We start from the raw sequence: 26,141 nt of genomic DNA, 5'->3' as shown, positions 1-26,141 counted from the left end.
AATATACCTCAGCTTTCGCCAAAGGAACATCTGCACCGGAATCGGCAAAACCTGTTCCTGGAGATTCCCATCGAAGGACCGGCGTTTATGCATGTTTCCAGTAGAAACGTCTAAAATCGTTCAGACCCCCCGGGTTATAGACGGCGAGAAATCCAACGCGTATTAAAGAAAAACGAAGAAGCTATCCATTATAGTATCTGGATGCCACGTGTCTCACCTGACGGTAGCGAATACTCTTTCGTTCACTTCCAAACGACATCAGCCGGGTTCTCTCGCGTTACGATCGACACGCACGGAAGGGCTCGCCCTGTTATCACCCCGTAAATCAATCTCACCCAATATCAGAACGATCTGCTTTTCACCTGCGCCCGAACACGTTGCGCTACTACGTACCTACGTTCAGATACAGCGACGAAGGGGCTGGGGATCGAGGGAAAATCTATTCTCTCAAAAGGTCGATCGCGCACGTTGCCCCCGAAGATTCGGCGAAGATCGCATCTCCGGGAACGATTAATCGACGGCGGAGGAACAAGGAAAAACGAGTAACCGTGCGGATCAGGTATCACGTGCGACACGCACGGCCTAGTGACACGGTTGCATCGTTTCTCGTGAACAGGTACGCACTCGCCGAAGGGCGGACGCACCACCGCGGCAGGATCGTGAGTAACTGAAAGACAGACTCGGCGGACGTAATGCTGTTGGAAAGGATGGGAATGCGCGCGCTACTCTTGGAAAATCCAATGCGCCGGTCGTTCCATCGATCAGCCCAGGAATCTGCTCCGCTGGACCACCCCTACTTCACCAGGAGCGACCCACCCTTCGCACCGGCGTGCCTCTACCAACCCACTTACCCACCTAGCCCACCTTCGCTTCAACCAAATCTTTCCGTCCCTCGGCAATCCTACTGATCTGAGCTTCCGCTGAGCATTTCGCAACATCGTGTCATTATACAGTACCTGAGATTTCGGAGCGATCGATCACTTTCCCTTAGACAGAAGCCTCAACCGTTTCCCCCAATATTCTATTAATAACTCTTTTTATTGCAAAGGTTTAGGAATTGAAGCATAAATCATTACCAGTGAGAGTACAATTTTATTTCATGATCCATCAAGTATACAAAAGATAAAAGATAGAAGGGAGTACAGACGTTCGATGCTAAGGAAGAAAGCAATGGGAGTTACGTATAAGGAAAATTGCAAGACACCGCTTATTCAGCTTGATTGGAGGCCACTTCAGTATCACAAACGTCATCATTTCGAACGTTGGCGAATTCGCTGGCTCTCTCGAGGGCGGCGAGCTGCTCTTTCTCGGGATAAGGTAACTGCCTACCGAGACACCTCTCGACGTCGCCGAGTGTAATATCCATCTCGAACACGATCTCGTTACTGCGCTCTCCTCTCCGCCCCTCGTAGCCCATCGACGGAACGGAAGCGATTTCTATACAAATTTCCGTATAGCCGTCTTCCTCGCCGGCCACTCTCTTCACCTCGTCGTTAATGGACTTGCAAATCTCTCGCCACGACTTCTTCTGATCGGGATGCAGATTCTCAACGAACTGCTGGAAAGCCGGCCAGTCCATTCTCTCCGTGCCTTCTAAAACCTTCCGATAGAGCGACAGAACGTTGTTCGTCTTATTGAATCTCTCATTGCTGTTCGCCATATCTTTGAAAGACGATTCCCTGTAAAAAATTCGCCGGAAGATAGTCTTAACGTGGTCGCTTAACGAACTATTACTAGGAGATTTCGCGGTTGCCTCAATGTCCTTGGATTTCGACAACTTTAAGGACTTGATACTTCTCAGAGATGTTAATATTTGTCTTTTGAACGATTTTTTACTCTGGTCCCGATTCTTCTTCGAATTCGATACACTCGTTTTATTCTTTATCGATTCTCGACTAGTCCACGCCTTGAAATCCTTCGCTATACTCGGTCGATCGAACTTCGTGTTATTCCCCGTCATCTGATTTGTACTATGAGCTTGCAAATAGCTTTGCCCGTTGATTAACGTGTTCGTTAGCATACAGTAGCCACACGTTTCGTTCGTTCGAAACGCCCCCGCATCCAAACCGATCGCAGACGGTTTCGAGGTGTAAGAACTCTTGTACGTCTCATAAACGCTGCTCTCCTTACTGCCCCGCGGAGCTTTCACCCATTTGCGTATCATATTTTCCGCCGACGACGAACTGAAGAGCGTCGTGTTGCTTTCATTAGCCTGTTCCAAGCCGGACGACGGCTTCACACAATTTTCCAACGAATCCTCTTCCATTAAATAAGTGAAACTCTTGAATTCTTGAGCTTTACTCGAGGACTCCACGTGCCTGGGACGCTCCGCGTAGTTCAAAGAACTTTTCGACAGCATCTTCGAGCTGTTCACGACCTTGCCGGATGGCATCAGTTTATGACACATCAGAAATTCGGAATTCGGACATGGGTCGCAGTCGCGTTCGTTATGTAGAACGAAGCTACGGTTGTTGTCACGTCTAGAACGTGCGCAACTCCTATAGTCCAATTGCGAAACGAAATCTTTTTTTCCCCTGTCCATTGATCTAAACTGGCCGGAAGCCAAATACGACATTACATCAGCGGACGGTATTCTAACTGCATCCGTTGTACTCTGTTTACTTTCTATAGCTTGTCCATCGTTCGCCGATGCACAAATTTTCTCTATAAGATTATCGAAACGCGACTTAGGATTTTCATACAAGACGTCTCTCACGACTCTCTCGCCCGATTCCTTGACACCGGGCCGCTCCCTGCTCGAAGTTCTCCACTCGTTACGTTTATTATTAGACACGTCGCCTAGAAATTCTCTTTTATAGTCTACCGAATTAAAATACCCTTCACGTAAGCAAGTGCTCGTAACATTGGCAGCGGTGTCACTTTTGGCTTTGTCTCCCTCCTCGCAATTAGAGACAATTCTCGGTTGATGAGACGCTCCGCTCTTAGCTTTCCCTTTACTGATCGTCTTCCCCGTCTGCGAATTTCTAATCTGTTGATCCTGCGATTCCAATCTATCTTCTTCCTTTGTCGTCGCTCCCTGCGTAGAACAAGTTCCTTGTGTCTCGCTGTCGTTCTCTCGTTCCGCTACCATGATTTCCACTTGCTGAGGACTCGTACGGAGATCGTTGTCCCGATCGATGCTCAGACTCATCCCCCTCCCACGTCTCTCTTTATCCCAGCGTTTTTGGTAACCAGCATTCCCATCTTTTAGCAAATCATTGCGTCTCTTCGCGTCTTTACTCAATCTTCGCTTGTACTGCATTTCCGATTTATCGTCACCGCTGCTAGCAATGTCAGGAAATAGTTGCGTGCTCAAGAAATAAGAAGTCTTCGGCGGCGATGTCCGCGAGTCCACGGAGACACCGCGCTGCTTCGAGCAACTGATCACTCCGCAATGCTCGCAGATTTTCATCGTCGGGTCGTTGGATAAAATCTCGTTCAGAGTTTCCCTACTGCATCGGCGAACCATCGATTGTAATCTGTTTAATATATCGTGAAATCGGAACGTGGACAGCAAGGAATTCCTCGAAGCCGATTCCTTCAGCGAGTTGCAAATTTTGTACGCCGCGCCCAACTCCAGCAATGGACTCTGATCCGTGTCCTTGCAAACCTGATCGTTCGACCTGGCCAGGACTTGGTTTATCGACTTCTCCATGCTCGAGTTGCAGGCGTAGTATCGCAGCAGCAAATCGATGTCTAATGGCACACTCGTAGCTCGGGGCGAGCCCGGCTTCTTCTTAGAACGCGTATAGGATTCGATGATCGGCTTCGAATTCGATGATTGCTTATTGCGGGAAACTTTCGAGGTGTCGCATTCAGGGATCGTGCTTAAGGTTTTGATGGAGTATTCGCGCTCGGCGTTCGGTATTTCTCCGACAGATTCAAAGATTCTTACTTCTATATACTCATTTTGATCCATCTTTAATAAATAATCAAGTGGCCCTTGATGTTAGTGAACAATTATGATTTTTGTATTGTAGTTTGAAAGGGATTCTTCTTTCATATTGCAGACAGTAATTCGTTTTACAGAGTACATTATATCAGAGTTCTCTGACAGAATCTTCCTTTCGACACGATTGATCAATATGTTTTGAGGAATTTTGATGGAATCGAGTATTGTCAAACGACACTTTGCGGTTCTGTAGGTTAAGACTTTTTATAAATGACTGGCATTGATTTGCGAATGGAATTGGCAATAGGTCAAGAAAATCTGTAATAATGTAGAGATTAATAAATATTTAAAAAGCGAGGGTAGGAGAAAGAGCTTGGAAACGTACGGTTCAGCGTGTCCCGCCACCTTCCATCGTATGAATAGACATTATGTAATATAAAATCACTTCTAGGGTGTCGACGACCCTACACGAATTTCGTATTCAATTCATATTTAATACTTATTATTAATTGATTTATGAAAGAAAACTGTTGGGGTATTACAGTGGAAAATTTAATAACGAAATAGTAAGGGAAAACGTGCGGGAACGCGTTGTGTGGTAAGTGGAGAAATTCAAGTGCACGCGTGTTTGCCATGCACGTTGGAAAACATGACGATCGTTACCGACGACTTCAGTTCCTTGCCGAGTTGACAATGCCACAAATTATGGTCGAAGCCTTTGCAAGAAGTTTAATTGACAGGATCATGCTGGAAGCATTCGACTTGATGGACGTTAAAAACGGTAGGACGCCATGGTTTCCCGTTAACAGTGCATAGATAAAATGGAATTTCATTTGAGAAACACGTTTCCGTTATGGGTTTTACGAATATTCCTCGCGTTAGCAATTTTCTGTTATCAAACCTGACGCGTATTTTAATTTAAGTCCAATATTAGTTTCGTTAACGTCGATGTTCTCTTTGATAAATTGAATTCTTTATGGAAATTAACGTTGCCAGAAGAATTAGAAATTCTGGAGGATCGGTCGGAATCGAGTGAGAGGCAGCCAGAGTCCGCGCTTGAAACGCAACTTCTGGAGGACCGTTTGCGCGCGGATTATAGCAAGTTGGAGACGAACATACTGATAGAGAAGATGGTACACGGTTTACGTAAATTGCAAATCGGTGATTCAACCTCCGTACCCTCCCACCTGTCCACGTTGGAAAACCAGGTAGACCACTGGGGAACATTATTGACCTATCAAATAAATTAAATATTAAGGTTGTATAATTTATTTAATAAAAACACTGACAAAGCATCCAAATTTTAACAATTATTAGGTATAATTACTAGATTTATATATAATATATATAACAACATGTAATAATAATAATATAAAACATAATTAGATATATTAATAAAAGATTGTGGAAAATTTTAGAAATTTCGTGAGGCTATTGAAAAATTTATTTCTTTTTTCCTTTCTAATTCACTCCTAATTCCAATATCTTTCTTTCCAACATTACCTATTCAGGGACTTGCCTACTTAATCCCTAAGCTATTTGATATACACATGTCACATGCATCATTTCTTCAGTTCCTCTTTTTCCTTAAAGCCAGTGAATGTATGTATTTCGATGATTCATTGAACGCAGTGAATATATGTATTTCGATGATTCACAGGTAAAGCACATGGTGCATAGCATCGAAAACGTTTCACTGGATCCACCCGAACTTACAGAAATGCGCACAATTCAGGGTCAAGGCGATGTGCACCAAATAGTACACGACGCAGTTATCGAGACGACGGCGTCGGACCTCGCGCGTACGCGTCCGGAAATGGAGAGCGACAATACAAACGAGGCGACGAGGGTGTCTACTAGTCTGCTGTATCGTATGATCGAGGAGCTGGAAACAAGGGCAGAGGAAGCGAACCAAAGAGGAACGGACGACGAGCCGGACAGGATCAGCAAAGACAAGATCGCCGTTTGGGAAGAAAGGGAGGAACAATTCATAAGAACCATCGAGAGCGTCGACGATAGAGAGGAGAGCACCACCGATTCGACATCGGATTTCAGGAACATCGCGTGTGAACTCGATTTCGAGGGCACGACGTCCTCGTCGTTCATCGGCCATTCGACGCTGTTCGCGAGGAACGCCTCGTTGGAGGAAGTCGCGATCGAGGAAATAACGCCGTCGCCCATACCCGATCAGGAGTGTTCGCCCGACGCGTCAAAGAGAACGAAACATAAGTCGCCGAGCGTAACGCAGTCGGAGGAGCGGAAGAAGGGCATCTTAAGTAGGACACGGAAGTTGCTTCGGACCGTTTTCGGGCGTCGGAAGAAATGATTTCACCGTCGGCACGGACGTTCAGCTCTTTCCTCGACGGCGTTATTAGAACGATCGGACGAAACGTGCTACGTCCATCTTCAACGTCCAATTGTAAAACTAGTTTTTATAAAAAGAAATATAAAAAGAAGAAGGGAGACTGGGAGAGATGTGCTACCGGTTGCACAGCGTCGAGCTGATAAAAATAACTCCCTAATTTAGTCATCGGCTGGCGGCATAGTTTGCGTACGCCGAGCTCTCACCGAGTTATATGAGACGCGAAATAAGTTCCACGCGTTCTTAGGATCACCGTGGAAGAAATCATGTATCCCTGATATGCTTTTTATACAATATAATGATATTTTTGGTAAACGTGTCTTTAATTCGCTGGCTTGAGGAGATCTGGTCTCTTCGATAGGTCGCGTCTAACTGATTGTCATCGAAGGCCGAATGTGTATTTCTGTTTGCCGGAATATACTCCGCGTTCTCGCAGCCCTGACATACGAATACTACCGCCGAAAACCATTTACCGTAGCAGGAAGCACGGAGCTTAGCCCGCGATTGCCTCTCGAACTGTTTTTGGACCGCGGCGTTGCCGATACCCTCTTCGTTCGAGCCGAGCCTCTCGAGCCTGGACCCTCTTCTTGCGATTCTCGTGTGTCCTGACCACCGCGCCATCTACAGAAATAAAATGAATAAATTTGGTAACACCCGGTACCACTTTTGGTTCACGCTCCGTTCGATTAACATCTCATAGCAACAGATACTACAATGGTGAGTCTTTTTAAAGTTCCTACTCGAACCTTCTTTAATTGCAAGTAATTTCTCATTCATTTATTTAACATTCTTTCTTTTAAATCCGAATTTCGTTTTTAATAAACGAAAAATTTTTACTGTTAGAGAAAACTTGTTGGNTTTTATTTTATTCACATTAATTCTTATTGTTTTATATATTCGTTTAAAAAATGTTCTTTTTTAAAGTAATCATTTTATATTACAGGCGGATCTCAGTGCCAAGGAAGTCGAAAGTGAGTAATTGCATACGGAACGTTTTTCATTTGTGCGTACGTGTTCGGTATTCACTTGTGCCATTCGATATTTTACACGAAAAATCGGGACGGACTATTAAAATAAATTTCGAACGAAGTGAAGTATCGAGTGGATTCTACTGTTCCAAGTTTTCCGTGTGACGCAACGTGCCAGAAAATTTTCCGTACTATTTTTACTTACGCCTTGAAGAAAATAACTCAGGAACAAAATGCAGATTCAAAAACGTTTAATTTTTACACAATGAAATTCTAAATTGCGTAAAGATTTAAATATAGATTATTCGGGAACTGTAAAAATGTAGAAGAGAATAATTTTATCATTTCATCATTCGATCTGACATTCTTTAAGGTAGTGGATTTCTTTTATTAAAAAATGTGATAGGATGTATAATAGGGAAAATGGAATATTGAAAACGCATTTCGTTACTTTTATCGTGGCTCTTGATGCACAAGACAGTATCCCGATATACCGCGTGACAAGCATTACGTAAGCGTGGGTAACCGGCAAAACAGAGGTGTAACCACCCCGAATGGGAAGCGCCATTTCAAAAATAGTTAATGCCGTGTTCTTATATGGCTCGGCGGGGGTAATCTGACCCACTACTTCCACCAACGGGTTCTTGAATCGGTCGCCGGGTGGGAGCCGCTCCGGCTTAAAATAGAACAATATTTTTGAACCAGGTACGCACGAAGAGCCACGCTTCGTCTGATATTAACCCAGATTTCGCGTTCTGGCATTCTCCTCTTCAAATTTTCGTGGACACTTCCTCCTAAGTGATACACTGCCCCCTCGACCAATAAATTGTAACTTTCAGGAAGGATCTGCCAATTTTTAAATAGCAGGATCAACCCTAAGTGGAGAAGATCGATCGTACAATTGTGTATTATTTTATTTTTCACAGAGGTAGAATTCGCGTTTTCCATTTATGACGCCGATGGCACCAACGTCATCGACGCCGTCGACCTTGGCAACGTCCTTCGGGCCCTTAACCTGAATCCTACGAACGCCACGATTGAGAAACTCGGCGGTACGAAAAAGAAGGGCGAGAAGATGTTGAAACTTGACGAGTTCCTGCCGATCTACAGCCAGTGCAAAAAGGACAAGGATCAGGGATGCTACGAGGACTTCCTAGAGTGTTTGAAACTGTACGACAAACAGGAGAACGGGACGATGCTTGGTGCTGAACTTTCACACACGCTGCTTGCACTTGGTACTATAGCAATTTTTATCCATTCGTTCACCTCTCTTAGACTGCATGATTTATAATTAATACAAAAATTTTTACATTACAAATTATGATAAATACGGAGAGATTAAAATGTGAAGGTTGAAAGAATGAAAGATCTGAATCGCATTTTTCTTATATTTTTATTTGATGTCTAAAGGCAAAGATGTATAATGTTATTGTAATAAATTTTGTTAGGTGAGAAATTGGAGGACGCGGAAGTAGAGCAGGTGTTGAAGGATTGTATGGACCCAGAAGACGAAGACGGTTTCATCCCCTATGGTCGTAAGTATCGATCCCTTTCGATGAAAGGAAGACATGCATCCGGCGAAATAGGCGACGAGACAAAGAGTGGTAGACGAGCTGCACCAGCGTCACACATTAATATAGAGCGTTGCCTAGATTAAGAGAAAGAGCAGCAGTAGTCAGTTAAAAATGTCACTCGGTTTGTTCACCAAGTTTAGACGTTCTACCACTAGTAGATGTTGATTTTGATTTTACAGTAGAATGTCTAGGCACGAGAGATACCGCCCCCTTTTCACTTGTCTCCCCGTCTTAAAAAGTGTTGAGTAGTTTAGTCCCGTAGAGCACGTCACGCAGCAGCCGAAAATGCCCAAGGAGCTCGCAGGGATCGATCGGGCCCCAGACTCCTCTATTCCCACCGTTTAACATTTCCACGTGTTTTGTGTTCCACAGCGTTCTTGAAGAAGATGATGGTGCTATTGTAAGAAATGCCGGAGTGTCAGTGTCACAAATATCGCCCTTCGTAAGTACACCCTGTAGCGTTTCGCCACCGCAAGCATTTCCTCTTGGTTCTCCAACCTCTTCCTACTCTTCTGCTTCTACTCTTATGCGCTCATTCGTGTACGTACGGACTAACACGATTTCCCTCCGCGTTCTCCACCACGCACACGGTCTCATTTTGTAGGGCGCGACGAATCTACGTGGCAGGGATGCTGAAATCGATAACCCGCTTCTGTGCAGTTCTTACAGCAACAACTACAAACGCTTAAGATGTATTCATGCACGAGGTCCGTCGCTGACGAGTGTCGTTGACGCGGATTTCAGAAAACGGTGCTTCAAGCCGAACCGCTTACCGCGATCTCGCGGCGATCTCGAAATGTCTTATTTCCTCGAGAAAATTGAAATCGAACTCGTATAATAATGGACTTCGTAGCATGAAAAATGGTCTTTCGATCTTACGTTTCATTCTGACGAAACCAGCTGACTGTTCGCTCACCTCTGCTGTCGTCGATGGATCCTGTTCACTCTCTATCTGAATTACAGATGCTTTCATTACCATTGCTGAAGACTCGCGAGTGTACATGTTCGTAATATATCCGAACTCCAAATGCCTAAAAGGTTTTCTCAGCTTAGAACGTCTCCTCCAGAATTTATACAAAACGTAACCAGACATACAACGAAATCTTGCGAATTTCTTACGCTTATCATATTCAGTATGGCTTATTACTTGTGCGTCTGGCGACAAGTTCGATTGACGGTTCACGGCCAGTGGTTCCAGCCAATTACAAGAGCAGACGTTTCCTAGCGTTTTACACCGTCATTCGACTTGCGCCACATTTCCCTATAGATGAATTGTTAATGTACGTCGTTTGGTTTCCAGCGTTCCTACGTAGATTGTGCGATAGAGCAGCGGCAGAGGAAGATTGAAGTGACAACGTGACGACCGCAACGTCGGTATTCATTCGTCGGCGATATCCACGTCAGCGAGGGACATGTTCATACTTCCGTATATTTATCGTAAACTTAAACATCCCAAGTTTAAAAGGCCGCTAAAACCCGACACTTATAATAAACGACTAGATACATTCTGAATACTAACGCTAACTTCAATGGAAAATTATTTTTTAAAAAGAAAGAAACACCATCAGACATCGAGGTGGACGGAATGTAAAATTGAATCAAAAGTCGAGTGTAAAACGATTCGGTTGTAATTCTTGTCACATGACTCACGTCTATTCTTATTGAGAACGTCGTACAATATTTAATAAGTATATGTCTACTGACACTGTAAGAAACCGAATGTGGAAACACTTCTGTTATTTTAATTATTATTTGTTAATTTAATAAACATTACTCCTCGGGTGCAACGAGGTGAAAAATGACTGTCTCACGTTGTTAACAATTTTCTCATGGGAATTGACCGATATCCGCCGATTTGTACATCGTATTTCGTGCTGAATCCTCGAATGTTATCTTTTGCGATGTAAATAAAAGTATAAACATGTTTTGTATAAATTTATCTTTATGAATCATTTAGAAATCATATTATTTCATAGAATTTCCATGGAATTTAAAAAATGCTCAAGCCTGTTCATTTCAATGCCCCCAAACGTACGATTATTTAGCTTGCTAATAGAAAGTATTTCTAATTAACTGTTCATAAAGAAAGCATTTCTAGCTTGCACTTCTCAATTACTTTAATTCATCCGCTGTGGGAGCGAAGCTTTCGTCCTCCCGTCGCGAAAGAATTAATCACTAGTGAGGGGGTTGCGTCGCATTCGTCGGAAGGGGTGAATAGCCGATGCGCGCGGACCGCAGCCACGACTCCGTTCGCCGCTCGGCTCGTACGTGCAGTACCCGAAGAGTAGTTGCACGAACGTATAGCAAGCGAGGAGGATTGCAGCGTTCGTGAACGGTCGGCGTTTTCCGACGCTGAAGGCGTGGGGCCTTCGGGTGATCCCGGAAAGCCGCCGGCCGAGCCAGTCAGTTCAAACGCGTCGCAAGCGTTGCGCGTTTCGTCTTCAGACTCGTTCGCGTCGCATAGAATCGCAGACGGTATCTCGGTTTCAAATCGCCGGTTTGCCGGACCACCGATTCCCGCCGCGACGCGCGTACCGTACGACGTGGGCAGTGGGAAATCGTAGAAGATAAGGAAAGGAAAAAAATATAAAATAGAGGACCCAGCCTCGTAGACCTGCGACTCTCGTAACTGGCCACCGAGAAGATGACGGATGTACAGATGAACTCGAACAAGGGCGACGCCGGCAGCTGCAATTTGCAGCGGAACGACGTCGGCCAGCGAACAGGTTGGTCTGGCCTTCTTTTTCTCTAAAAACCTCGCGTATTTTTCAAAAACGAACACGTAGCTCTGGGAGCACAGTGCTTATCAGCGGAGTACGTGGTTCGCCATCTTGGACATGCTGTCAGGGGATCGGATGCTTTCCGTTCTACGTGATACATTGCAGCCCTCTCGTTGCGATATTGGCACGTTTAATGGGAAATCATTTTCATTTCGAAGATATCGACGGCTGTTCCACTTAGGGGATATCTGTGTTCGTATTCTGTGGTCGAGGGCAATGTCTGGCGAAGGGTGTGAATTTATGGGCTGGTTTATAGGGTCCAAACGATAAAGGGGTGCTGATTCGGTCGGAAAATACGACAGATCTTCTTTACTCTCGCATAGAAGTGACGTTAAATCGTGGTAGAATTTGTCGAATTGATCGAGCATCCGGAGAACGTTCTCGGTTAATTATTTTTGCCAAGCGCAGTGGATGCTCTCGAAGAGAAACTGTTTCCCTGGTAACGGTGGAAATGTTGAGAACCATTGATGGAGATGCAAAAATACATCGTATCGATTAGTCGGGAGATGATGAACACTTGTTGATAAAGCTTTCCACTTAGAAACAGCATCTGTACGGCAATGAAAATCTTTCTCCCCTCGGGTTTATAGTCGACAGTGGACGAGATGAGTATCGCGAATACCGGGCGGCATTGTATACTACATGAAAATGATTTGAAAGGCAGTAACTATTTTTCTAGCGCGGGAACAACGACAAACGCCATTGTTACTGTTAACTGTATCTGGAATAATAATCGTGCAATTAGTGGAAGAGATACGTAGACGTGTACGTATGTTTACGCCGGGGACTGTACAATGGCCTCGGTGTCCGGGGGCATTAGACTCAAAGCGATGAGAAAACCCGGCACGTAATATCGAATCGTACCACTGGGAAGTCTTTTAGACGCTGATTAACTTCAATGCACCGTGTTGCCAGACACCCGTACATAATTAATCCCTCATCTTGTCCTGGATTTACGGGAATCAAGATAATCGCTGCGTACCATTGTTGCTCGTAGTGTGAAGTCTCGGCGAAATCGTTACACATTCTGGGAACAATGACTCGACTCGTTCATTCAGTATCCGCGAAGGTGTCCTAAATTTTATCGAGGGCTCCCAATTCCACGCTGCGTCTGATATTGTTTTTATTTTTTTTTAATATAATGTAAAATGTATGAAATTCTTTCGTCCTGTTAATTACGTGAAACAATGAGAGATATCAATTAACTGGTATGCAAGTGTTAATTCAGGACAGAGGAAATCAGCAGTTTTACCTTGTCAGGGTGGAATGGTTCACCGAAGAAACGACTGTGTCAATTAGGAAATTGATGAACGGCAATGAATTAACGATGTTTTGTGGGCGTGTAATTGCGAAATTGACCGAGCTCACCTTCGATGATCGGCTTCAGACCATAATCGGATGACCCCCCAGCCCCACCCTTCCTCCCTCGTTCTCGCGTCTCAAATGGAGTAATACTTTGGGCCAACTGGCGTCCGCAGTTTATTTCTCGCTTCCGGCCAAATTTCCGACGTGTGCGAAGGGTCCCCGCCGAATATTTGCGTGCCAGTAGAACAGATTTTCAACATTCATATAATCATGTAACGCATTTGTAATAAAAATATGTTGTTCATTTGAGATCTGGCTTGTGCAAATTAAACAAATTTTAAAGAGTTAGAGTGCGTGATTTTTTTACCCAACGTAGCTCTGCTAGCATGCGTGCTAAAATGAATGGTTTGCTAAATTTCATGCGCATGACTAGCACGCAAGTACCTATCGTTACGCGAATGCTTATCGTTACACGAGTAGGGGGCCAAGGTCCTCCTCGTTACCTACGTCCCGCTTTTACGCCCTGCCGTGCATTGCGATTATTAGAACGATTTACATCGTACTCTCGAGTTCCCAGAATGTTTATGCAATAACGCCGCATCGACGATACCCGTCTTTCTCTCAATTAATGAATCGCAACATCTATTTTCAAAGGAATCAGGTTTGTTAATGGCTAATTTATTCCACTAATAGTTCGTAGTTAACTCCGTTTATCCGGGTTTAGTAGGTTTGCGTTTGAGTCAGGTATTCTAATAACAAACGTATCGAATGATCTTATATAGTTGTCTGACAACAGTATCTATTTTCATGTACTTCTAAGTCTTTAATAAGTAACCGTGCGAGCAAACCGTGTAGTTTACAGCTTATTAATCTCGACCGACGAGTTTTTAAATAACGATTCACTGAAATTTCATCCGTACAGCTTCGATTACTCGCAGACAGTGTTGGACATAATTTTAATCAGTTATGGACAAGACACATAAGAAACAATGTTTTATTTACTGATATTCAATATACTCAACAATACTTATTTAATAAATAAATATAACATTAAATCCAAGATAAAATGTTAATAAATATATCAGAACATCTAAGAAATATATTTTTATCATTATATGCTTAATATATTTTTTGATACGAGAACCGTACTTGCTTATAAAGATTTTCACCTTTAAACTATTCTATAAATCCTCGGCAAACAAGAGCTTAAGAAAGTTTCGTGTAGGGCAATGAAAAATCAATTTCCCCTCGTTCCCACTCGATCCAACCGCGTTGCAGTTATGAAACTCTTGACGCCGGTGAGGATATCGGCCAAAATATTGAGTATACCGTGTCCCGGCCGGAATTATTGACCAAACTCACGCGTAACCACCTGCGAACTTCGTCGGAATTGCATCGCTCCACGTGATTAGCGTTTTATGTAACCCGATAGCGGAGGCGAATTTCAGATTTATTGAAAGTCAATGGACGCCGAATCGAGTGGCTCGGCCGGGTTCACCGACCGGCAAACTTCTTTTGAATCTACCGTCGATGAATACACGGAAAAATGGGAGAAGCCCTCGACCCGCCTCGTTCAAGACGCACCTACACAGCATCCGTGATTATCTACCCACTTCTCAAAGCTTCGGAGGGGCTTCCTTCCTATGAGGGGTCGTACAGGCTAAAGGCACGTCGCCGTCGACGCGGACCCTAATGAGACACGATCTGATGATTCCAGTGCAATATTAAATTTGCGGGCTCCTCCCTTGTTACTGTTTTCTTTACGTACTAACAAGCCTACCGGATATTCCATTGCTGCTCGCAACAAGATGAACCTTGTAACGTATTGTAAATGACCCCATTTCGATTCACATAACAATCTCTACTCACTGACCTTTTCTTATATCATTTTTCATGTAATCGTAAGTTAGTGAACAAAAATTGGGATATTTACTCTATGTCAAATGTTTCAATCTTTTACAAATTCTTGACAAAACCTAATATGGATCAATCATAATTATATGAGAATTGATCGAATACCTAAATGGGAGATTTCAGACTTTCCAAGGTTTGAAAAAAGGAAATGAATGGAACAGTGTATTTTTTTTATCGATATGCATGTTCTCTTTATTCAGTCAACAAAAATATATTGAATTCTCAATTTATTCTCTTATGTATATGAAATAAATACGATTATTCGAGTGACATATGGAAACTGTTCTGAACCTTTAGACCAGGCGATTGAAAGAATGACAATGAATGGAAAAGTTACTGTTTTTTCTATTGACATGTGAGAGAGAGAGAAACAGAGACTCCTCCAATGCCTGTTTTCTCTCTTTTATGGGGTCAATAAAAATACATTGAACGCTCGGTCTATTCTCTTATACATACGTACCTATAGAATCAATACGATCGTTCGAGTGACACATGGAATCTCTGTATGATTTAAGAATTCAACAGTTTTCTTCCTACTTTGTTAAAGCAAGTAAAAATAGAAATTTTTAATGTTTTCACGGGATTTCAGAGCAACTTTGGAATCATGTCTATTCTTAGAAACGGTCGTTACAGCAATTCACGATTATGTAATAATTTGCCGTGCGTGTCTCCCGCGGAGCGCTGCACTACTTGGCCTTGGTCACATCTCTTCTCCATTCATGGGATAATTGCCAATAGTGATGGATGTTCGAATCCTAAAATTTATTTATAAAGATAAGAATTATAGTCTATTAATTAGATTAATTAATAACAATAATTTTAATTCTATTTTTAAAAGTAAGAATTTACATAAACTGATAACATTCTCGTTAATGTGATTTACAAGAACCTCAAGCAGCTTATCAGATAAGCAGTCATTGGTAATAGCATGAAGCCGTGTAATTAACGTTAAGAAGCGACTTGAATAAACAGACGTCCTAACGGTCGCTGTCATTAGCATTTCGCGTGCCGATTTTACATAGTGAATGAACGGTAGCATACCTCGTCGCGTCACGATTTTGGTCACAGGATGTTGCGTTCGAGCGAGCAAACATCTCGTAACGACTGTCTCCGAGTTAGGCGCACGTCTCTCGGGTTTTGTATCGCGTCGGTGCAACGCGCTTAATCTACATAACCGAAGTTGGTAACGATTTCCCTTAAAGCGAATCGAGCCAGTGCACCTTTCGGTATCAATTTGTCGCGTACGGAGCCGCATTCGGACGCCGGCTAGCCGCCCCTTCACCGATTTGTTCCGCTTTCCGTTAAAGGCCGCGCAGCGCTCCCGTAAACGCGTCCTCGGTACGATCAAACTCCGCAGCCAACGAGGCTTAAGCCGCGGCTCGATACACGCGCACCTGACATGTCGTTTCTTTCGAGCTGTGCAACCACCGCATACCGATAACGCCTCGATCGACGGTACACAGGTAAGCCGGTTACGTCAGATTTAAAATTGTATCGCAATCGCGTTGTCGCGCAATACTGATAAAACCAGTTGCTAATAAATAACAGTTTGATGTACACCGAATCCGGTCCTGATGGAAGGAAATTTACAGCTGAGGACAATGAATCTCATTTTCGATTTTCTTAATTTTCTCAAGGAAGACAAGACACGAATTAATTAATTTATACCTCATTTTTTCAATCAATTGATTAAATACTACTTTTCTATAATTGCTGAGATATCAGTTGATGATCCATTAATATTTTTTTACATTTTAATTACATTGTTAAAACGAAGTATGAAAAAATATGGAAAGAATGGAAATCAGTTTCATCCAAGGTCTTTATGATTAGATAAACACGTAAATAGTCATGCCAATAGTGATGGATGTTCGAATCCTAAAATTTATTTATAAAGATAAGAATTATAGTCTATTAATTAGTTTAATTAATAACAATAATTTTAATTCTATTTTTAAAAGTAAGAATTTACATAAACTGATAACATTCTCGTTAATGTGATTTACAAGAACCTCAAGCAGCTTATCAGATAAGCAGTCATTGGTAATAGCATGAAGCCGTGTAATTAACGTTAAGAAGCGACTTGAATAAACAGACGTCCTAACGGTCGCTGTCATTAGCATTTCGCGTGCCGATTTTACATAGTGAATGAACGGTAGCATACCTCGTCGCGTCACGATTTTGGTCACAGGATGTTGCGTTCGAGCGAGCAAACATCTCGTAACGACTGTCTCCGAGTTAGGCGCACGTCTCTCGGGTTTTGTATCGCGTCGGTGCAACGCGCTTAATCTACATAACCGAAGTTGGTAACGATTTCCCTTAAAGCGAATCGAGCCAGTGCACCTTTCGGTATCAATTTGTCGCGTACGGAGCCGCATTCGGACGCCGGCTAGCCGCCCCTTCACCGATTTGTTCCGCTTTCCGTTAAAGGCCGCGCAGCGCTCCCGTAAACGCGTCCTCGGTACGATCAAACTCCGCAGCCAACGAGGCTTAAGCCGCGGCTCGATACACGCGCACCTGACATGTCGTTTCTTTCGAGCTGTGCAACCACCGCATACCGATAACGCCTCGATCGACGGTACACAGGTAAGCCGGTTACGTCAGATTTAAAATTGTATCGCAATCGCGTTGTCGCGCAATACTGATAAAACCAGTTGCTAATAAATAACAGTTTGATGTACACCGAATCCGGTCCTGATGGAAGGAAATTTACAGCTGAGGACAATGAATCTCATTTTCGATTTTCTTAATTTTCTCAAGGAAGACAAGACACGAATTAATTAATTTATACCTCATTTTTTCAATCAATTGATTAAATACTACTTTTCTATAATTGCTGAGATATCAGTTGATGATCCATTAATATTTTTTTACATTTTAATTACATTGTGAAAACGAAGTATGAAAAAATATGGAAAGAATGGAAATCAGTTTCATCCAAGGTCTTTATGATTAGATAAACACGTAAATAGTCTATGTGTATATACTTTTAACTTTAATTTACATTTAACTAGAAAATAAAATCACGTTAGTAATTATTTCTCAGTGCATAGAATTAAACTTATTTCAATTTTAATACTTGAAAATCTACCCATATCGCAGCGTCAAATCGAGCAGAAAGTAAAGCCTGGATTTTCGTGTAATCGAATGGATAACTGCTTTCTTAATTCCGATATGATAACAACGATTATTATCAACGCGCCAAATTCTTGCTGCTGAGTCATAAATGTATGTTACCGAAATATTGATACAAGTCACAAAGAAGTGACTCTACAAACAAAATTAAGTCAAAAGAAAAGAATAACATTTTCTTGGATCGAACTTCCTTTTTCAATAAATCAGTAATTTTTCTTTTTACACGAACTGACTAACTGAAAGTGACGTTAGACTGGCTTAACATATGCTAATGACTGACGTCATACCTCGGTAATGACCGCGAGTAACTAAAACTGCGATCACGGCTGCTCGAATCTGTCAGCGTTTACTATGATACAAGTACTTGTGTACATCTTTAAGAACTTGTCTTGAGTCAATATTAGAACTACTTGTGGTTGTTATATAATCGTTTTCCGACTGCCGCTACTAATCTCATAATCAGGTGACTAAGCGTAACGCATAGGGAATAAAACATAAACGTGCATTAGATTGACATAATCACAGTTCCCGAGAATAATACATTCCATAAAAAACGTACTCTTCACTTTATTATACGTCCGATCTTGCATTTTGCAAAAGGAAATTATTGTTTTACCACCAAATCTGCTGTTTTCGGATCAAACACTTTTTATGAGACACCCTATATATTGCATACAAGCAATATTAAATAACAAATTGTTTCTTATTTAATTATAAATCTTTGAGAAATCTAATTTTTGCTCGTTGGTCTTGTCAAGTTTTCTTCGATACGCGGAGTGTCTGTCACTCGATTCTCTATTTACTTTGTACAATGGCACGCCTTTTAACCGAGAGCGAGGCTATATCGCGTTCGCTTACTGTTTCACGAAAACCAGGAAGGGGCTGCGCGTACTTGCACAAAGCCCGAGCGAAAGGGTGAGTGAGGGGTCGTACACGGCGATAGGGGTGGGAGAAGCAGAGCCAGAGGGTTCGCACGAACGCCAGACAGGAGAATCGATAATAAAACGACGCGACGCGTCGCCGTCGCACAGCATCCGTGTTCCAACCAAGAGCGAAAGCATTCTTCGGTTCAGCCCAAAATTTCACCTGTCTCACAAATAGTCAGTGTCCTCGCGAATTATTAATCACCTCTCCATTGTGCTTTGTTAATTATCTCGTCAAATTATCGAAATTGATGTTTCAATAAAATCGAAAATTACATTTAATGAAGTAAATGAAGACAATTATAAAATAATTTATTCTCAGGTAAAACAGGAAGTGAGAAATTGTGAACATGCAATAATTAACGAGTGCTCCAGCTGCTGAGGCAAACAACGAATTTGCATACAGCCTGGAATACTCAAAGAAAAACTAACAATAGGAAATGCGCTGTTACTGAATACAAAATCGTTTTCAGTTTAACTCGTTTAATTCAATGTACATCCACGCTTTCGTAAATGAAAAGTATGGAAAGAAACTAATTCAGTGGGTAATTGATTTTAATTACTGCAAAAAGTATAGAAAAGGCGATGCTGTTAGTACCTTAATAAGGCAACCGATTCTATTTAAGTCAGTTGATGCGAGTAACGGGCACACCCTTGTCAATTATCATTATGGATCCCGATGTCGAGGCGTAACCGATTGTTAAATCGCCAATGTGCCATATCGTCTTACCGGTAATTGTACGATGTACCGCTAATGGACCAAATCATCGTCTCAGACATAGAAGTATTCGTCGCTCATCAGCAAAAACCGATTGCTTCATTAACAGTCAGTTAAAGAAAAAGTTATCCCTTAATTGAACGAATTAAATCCTCAAAAAACTCAATGTCACTTGTGTTCTTATTGGCTAATTCAATTTCAGCCACAATTGAGACCTGATAAAAACCTCCAGGTTTAATTCTAAATATTGTCTGCTAGTTAAATCATGTTTTAATTAATGTTTAAACAATTCAATTTATTTGTATAAAAATATTATAGTAAGCGAACAAAGCGTAATCGACTTGGAGATCTGAAAGACGTTAGATAGGTGGAATTTAGGTTACCTACGTAATTAGCAAAGATAACTTTTAAGTGTCGCGAATCGACCGGCGGCGTGAGGTATCTAAATGTAGATAACTATCAAGATAGAGGAGGGACTAGATGCGGACAGAGGAAAGGAAGCGTGAGAGAGAGAGAGAGAGAGAGAGAGAGAGAGAGAGAAAATGCGTAGAGTCATGCGCATCCGCGTACAACGTGGGCGTGTTTGTATAGTTGCTGGATCCGACATAGTGAGCTCGTAAATTAAATCATTAAACAGCGACACCGATTGATGTAACCGCACCCAAAATCGTGGCACATCTCACATGCGCCATGCTTTTAATGATTGCGCATTTACCGCGGCCGCTTGCTAAAGAATAATTGCGACAGTTCACGTTAGAATTCGTGTCTACTATCGTACCGTCCGGCGTTGGAAATTATAAAGAAATCGCACTCGAAAGTGTTCTGATAAGATAAAATTGCTTATTCTCGGTGTATGCTGTATCTCGGTACAAAAGTACTTCGTTTCGCACGTGCTGCAACGAAAAAAATCAATGTCGACTAGTTGTATAACATCCTGGACAAGATGCAAACCGTGTATCTCTTTTATGCACCGTCTAAATTACTGCCTCGAAGATGCTTTAACACCTGATTTCAGAATTTCATTATTTCGGTTCAAGCGACTGTAAGAAATCCAACGAGTTTAAATAAGTAGAGGTCCACAGTCCACGCTCCGAGAATAGCAACGTGTCACCTTTTTATTTTCCCCTCTGACTAATTCTCGTAAATGTCACTTGTATACACCGAATGGATCCATAATGATATACAGGTGGAATGTACACCTTGAATCGCCGCGGCTTCTACATTGATGGAAAACCGACATTTATAACATCGCATTATGCATATGAAACCTGTACGTATGCTAAATCATTATGTCGTAGGCAGTACGAGAAATGATGAATGAAAGATATACACTGATCCGGGCGGAAGACTTTCAACGAATATTTTCTTGCTAACTAGATTTGCATTGGCGAGGTCAGGGAACAAAGTTGACGCAATCTCAGTACAATCAATGACACGTAACTTCATTCTCTCTGTTAAATGTAATTTTTACTTGAATTTCTTATTTTCATTAATAAAAAGATCGTTAATTATATAATAATAAAAAAGTGATTCATTATGTACGTATAAAAAGTATTAGCTAATTATAATTATTACAATCAATGCTCAAGTATGATGAAGTCATTTCATTGATGTTGATGACTTCTCATCCAACCTCTTCCTATATCCATTTCCGTTTAACTCTAGTAGTTTCGACAAGGTAGCCATGATCAGTATTTAATGACACATTGTCCCCATCGATCGATCAAAGGATTACATTTTGGGAAGGCGTTCATCCGAATCGTTAAGCTCTAGGGTTACATAAATGTCACGGCACATGATCGCCGATGAGTGGATCGTAAACAGATAAAAAGAATCCATTCCCGTGGCGATGAGTTTAAATAATCAATAAATATTCTCAAGAATCTAAAATAGTAGAAACTGTTTAGCATTCAGTTAGCCAGTGATTCGTTCATCTTTAAAGAAATGCTGTCTCGTCACGTGGAAAGTTGAACCCGCAGGGGTCTCTTGTTTTACCAGGAAATGAATATCGGTAAATAGTAAGTAACTTCGAGAGAAGATGAGCTGCATTATCGATTCTTAACGATATGAGAGAACTCCGAGTCGTGGCTCGATTCCAAAGGGGACTTTGCAAGGTTTCCTTCGTTGTGGATTAGTAATCTTCGACTAGACGCACGTCTACCAGAAACGGTAGACCTTGCTATAAAATTTCTTACCTGTTCTTTATCCTATGCAACCGTAAATTAAGAATTCCCTTTCTCGTGCGAAGATTCGACGCACTTTCTCCGCTGATGTGTCTGATTAGTCACGACCACTACTACTTCGAACGTATCTTCTGTGCCTCTCTGTCTGCCCTCCGTTTTATTAACTTGTATTTCACATTCGAAATTGAACAACGTTACTGGAACGTGACAGACTTATTCTACTACATCTAAAAGTATTTCAATGGACAAGAGAATGGTGACATCAAAATACAGCGAGTTTATTATTGGAACTTGAGTTTATGCCAATTTTTGAAAGTTAAATATAAAACGAATGTATAGAAAATCGAATCGTGAGACTAAAAGTGAATCTACAATCGGTATTTTATTTATTTCACTCTTCCGATATTGTTGTGAACAATCAATAAATAGCAGAACATTCGCTAGGAAATTTTTCGCAAACATTTTTACCGAGAGACGGTTCAAAAGCTCGTATCGATTTCGTCCTTCTCGTTTGCGCTCTTGCCTTTCCAACTAACGATATCAAATAATTTATTGTAAAATACCTCTCGCTTTAACGCGACGAAACTTTCTGTTTCAGGTAAGGGAATTCATTAACAGATTAGAGGNGATAAAAAGAATCCATTCCCGTGGCGATGAGTTTAAATAATCAATAAATATTCTCAAGAATCTAAAATAGTAGAAACTGTTTAGCATTCAGTTAGCCAGAGATTCGTTCATCTTTAAAGAAATGCTGTCTCGTCACGTGGAAAGTTGAACCCGCAGGGGTCTCTTGTTTTACCAGGAAATGAATATCGGTAAATAGTAAGTAACTTCGAGAGAAGATGAGCTGCATTATCGATTCTTAACGATATGAGAGAACTCCGAGTCGTGGCTCGATTCCAAAGGGGACTTTGCAAGGTTTCCTTCGTTGTGGATTAGTAATCTTCGACTAGACGCACGTCTACCAGAAACGGTAGACCTTGCTATAAAATTTCTTACCTGTTCTTTATCCTATGCAACCGTAAATTAAGAATTCCCTTTCTCGTGCGAAGATTCGACGCACTTTCTCCGCTGATGTGTCTGATTAGTCACGACCACTACTACTTCGAACGTATCTTCTGTGCCTCTCTGTCTGCCCTCCGTTTTATTAACTTGTATTTCACATTCGAAATTGAACAACGTTACTGGAACGTGACAGACTTATTCTACTACATCTAAAAGTATTTCAATGGACAAGAGAATGGTGACATCAAAATACAGCGAGTTTATTATTGGAACTTGAGTTTATGCCAATTTTTGAAAGTTAAATATAAAACGAATGTATAGAAAATCGAATCGTGAGACTAAAAGTGAATCTACAATCGGTATTTTATTTATTTCACTCTTCCGATATTGTTGTGAACAATCAATAAATAGCAGAACATTCGCTAGGAAATTTTTCGCAAACATTTTTACCGAGAGACGGTTCAAAAGCTCGTATCGATTTCGTCCTTCTCGTTTGCGCTCTTGCCTTTCCAACTAACGATATCAAATAATTTATTGTAAAATACCTCTCGCTTTAACGCGACGAAACTTTCTGTTTCAGGTAAGGGAATTCATTAACAGATTAGAGGACGTAGCGAAGTGAAGCAAAATCTCCGATTTACAACAGCTGGTAATTATGAATTCAATTCAATTCATTGATCCCCTGTTCGTGCCGTGCTTTTTGCAAGAAGACGTGGCAACTGTACAAGCAAGAGACTGCACACGTTGATGTTTCCCGATCGTATCGTCACGTAGAACGTGGTACTCTGTAGGGGGTACAAATTTAAATGAATGGGACGTTTGTCTCATTGAAGAAGTTACGTTTGATCTCCACGAGGCGCGAAATGAACGACTTAAGAACATAATGAACTTAAGCATGATGAACGTGGTGATTAACCAACGGACATGCTGCAACGATTTTAGAAGCGGTAAGCTTCTCAGAATTCATCTGGAGAATTTAATAATGACCATCGACTGGGAAAAGCAACGATGAAAATCGCATTTACAAACTTGTGTGAAATCTATTATACTCTTGAAGTGTTTTGAATCATTTAAGGATTTGACGAAGTTCCAATATCACGAGAGTCGTGGGAGTTTGAAATGTGTCAAGCGAACTAGAATACTGGGGTCGCATCAATGTAATAACGATGGAATTAAAGTGGCTGACCAGAAAAGGGTGTGCCGCGCTTTAGTCGCGCTACCAGTTATTCGACCCCTTCGTGATCGCAGGATAAATGTACAGTTGCTCCTCGAAGTCGCGGTAATTAGGATAAAAGCGACCAACACGTTTAATCACCCTTCATTTTTCTGTCATCATAACACGATCAAGAAATATTACGAAGAATAATTTCAGTTTTGCATCCACATTTTATACCGAGAAGCGATCTTGATAAAAATTAACCAATGTAAAACCGAGCGTCAATAAATTATTAGAAACGAACTCGCCTTCCATAGGAGTCGACCCTAAAGATTGCAACCCTTAAATTCGTCCTCACCAATCATGCGCAACGACAAGTACACTTACGTAACCGTCATAAAAATCAATTTAACATTGGACACCATCCGCTGTTTGCAAATAATGGTCAATACCCAATGACAACATTTACCTTCCCAATTTCCTCGCGTCGAATAAAATTCCATCGGACGTCGAGTGCATCGTCGCTCGTACCTCCGCCGCGGAAGCGAGCCGTGGAAGGAAGCGTCGGACGGTGGAGAAGAACGTCCGTTGCGTGCAAAAAATGGAAGCTATATACATAATTTATCGATAGATTGTGTTTCGCAAAAGCTCGCGTCGAACCCGCGTGTCTATATGTGCGATACGTGTGGGTGGGTTTATCGAGTGACTCGGGTTAGGTTGTCCGCTCGAGTCGGGTGAGCGTCGGGGCGCAGGAGCAGAGCGAGCACGCCAGGACAAGCGGACGGACGCGCTTCGCAGAAGAAAGGATTCTCTGGCACTCGGACAGGCCAGTTTCTCGCGAGGCACACCGATCGACGGACTACCTTGGGATATCGCGAATTTCGTCGCCGAGGGGTAGAGACTATCGTCCCAGGTAAGGGAGACTCATGCAGCATCCTCGGTCGATTCACGTTACGTCTGACTCGCGAGGAACATCTGCTAACTAACGTTACGAGAAAAATCGAAGACAGTTCTGCGCGCAATTTTTTAATCAAATTTTTAAACAAAGCCTACGACAAATTGTGAACGGTCGAAGTCGTACTGAATGCGATGCCAGCTCAATCAATTCCGGCTCGGCCGTTTTGGCTCGCGGAAAAGTCTAGACTCTCTGTGACCTGTTTTCGCGGTAGATAAGGCGAGGATTCTCAGACTACGTCATTCTTTATTACGTCTTTGGATAAAAGTCTTGTCGATTTATATGAATTTTAATTAAATACAATTCTTCTGTGTTTTAATATAATAAAAAATGTACCGGATCGTGATACATTTTTGTAATTAACAATTTTTCCAATTATTTATTATCCGAAAAAAATATAGTGTAATTGCTTTTTTATGAAAGTAATCAAAATTACTGTAAGGAAGGAATTTTTCTACTATAAATGTAGAAATCATTTAAGTACTCTATTTGTGGCAATGATTGGCACTGCTTATGCAACTCGTAATTCTAGTAATTCGATCGTTTCTGAATAATTTCGATGTGCTGTTTAAATGATAAGTCACCTCGCAGTATCAATATTAATTCCGTAAACCTATAAAATATTTGCACAGTATTTGGTTACACATTTGGAAATGCACATTTCACTTAAATCAATTATCACAATTATGTAATGAAAAATCTGTCAGGAAGCTATTAGATATCTCTTTATTTTCTTATACTACTTCAAAGGACAATATATAAAAATAGCACGGCATATAAAAGCCAATTAAGTAATGAATAGAACAATAGCGCATTGAATGTTCAAACTGGAGCAACAAAAACTAATGCTTATGGATATTTCATTCTGCGGTGAATCATTGGTGAGTCCGTAGGCTTTTGTGTGAAATTGTCATGCGAGAAAAAAATACGTTGTTCTGAATTGTCCGTGTTTGAGGATCCGCTCGATAGACGTGGAGCGATGTCGTGAAAGAAGCTTTTTGCAGGGTTCCGTCTATGTTTAAGCACGGAATTCGAGACGCCGATGGTTCGATTGATTATCGACTGTACCACCCATTCTCTTGGTACTCGCATCGCTTTTAAAATCTCTCGTTTTTCTACCGTGATTTTCGAAATTCGTGAATGATCCACGTCGCAGGTAGCGATATTCTCAGTCCTTAATGAATGAAACCACTTGCACGTGCGAAGTTGGAAGAAACAACTGACTTAAGGAAATACAAGCCTAAAAAGTCTGGAATTTTTTACGTCTTTTA

The 26,141-nt window shown here is 41.7% G+C and overlaps 3 protein-coding genes and 1 long non-coding RNA gene across 4 annotated transcripts; 3 read left to right on the top strand and 1 right to left on the bottom strand.

Moving 5' to 3' along the window:
• Nucleotides 1-1,111: 1,111 nt before the first annotated feature.
• LOC108631817 (uncharacterized) lies at nucleotides 1,112-3,919 on the bottom strand. The gene has a single exon (XM_018035982.2). It carries the CDS (start codon nucleotides 3,917-3,919, stop codon nucleotides 1,208-1,210), a length of 2,712 nt encoding a protein of 903 aa, XP_017891471.1. The 3' UTR covers nucleotides 1,112-1,207.
• Nucleotides 3,920-4,579: 660 nt separating this feature from the next.
• On the top strand, nucleotides 4,580-6,283 carry LOC108631816 (uncharacterized). The gene is made up of 3 exons (XM_018035981.2): nucleotides 4,580-4,673; nucleotides 4,889-5,100; nucleotides 5,553-6,283. The coding sequence occupies exons 1-3, from the start codon at nucleotides 4,586-4,588 to the stop codon at nucleotides 6,216-6,218; spliced, it is 966 nt and encodes a 321-aa protein (XP_017891470.1). The 5' UTR covers nucleotides 4,580-4,585; the 3' UTR covers nucleotides 6,219-6,283.
• Nucleotides 6,284-6,889: 606 nt separating this feature from the next.
• On the top strand, nucleotides 6,890-10,735 carry Mlc1 (Myosin light chain alkali). The gene is made up of 6 exons (XM_018036158.2): nucleotides 6,890-6,971; nucleotides 7,198-7,225; nucleotides 8,149-8,457; nucleotides 8,671-8,757; nucleotides 9,169-9,238; nucleotides 10,097-10,735. The coding sequence occupies exons 1-5, from the start codon at nucleotides 6,969-6,971 to the stop codon at nucleotides 9,198-9,200; spliced, it is 459 nt and encodes a 152-aa protein (XP_017891647.1). The 5' UTR covers nucleotides 6,890-6,968; the 3' UTR covers nucleotides 9,201-9,238; nucleotides 10,097-10,735.
• Nucleotides 10,736-11,529: 794 nt separating this feature from the next.
• Nucleotides 11,530-13,229, top strand: LOC113465170 (uncharacterized). Its single transcript, XR_003390008.1, has 2 exons — nucleotides 11,530-12,726; nucleotides 12,805-13,229. It is a non-coding gene; the product is annotated as an uncharacterized LOC113465170 (long non-coding RNA).
• The last annotated feature ends 12,912 nt before the right edge of the window (nucleotides 13,230-26,141 follow it).

The sequence above is a fragment of the Ceratina calcarata genome, unplaced genomic scaffold (genome assembly GCF_001652005.2).
Source record: "Ceratina calcarata isolate Rehan_Ccalc_2016 unplaced genomic scaffold, ASM165200v1 scaffold97.2, whole genome shotgun sequence".
NCBI classification, from domain to species: Eukaryota; Metazoa; Arthropoda; class Insecta; order Hymenoptera; family Apidae; genus Ceratina; species Ceratina calcarata.
Note: the sequence above shows the minus strand (reverse complement) of the source record. Positions and strands in the feature narration are given on the sequence as shown.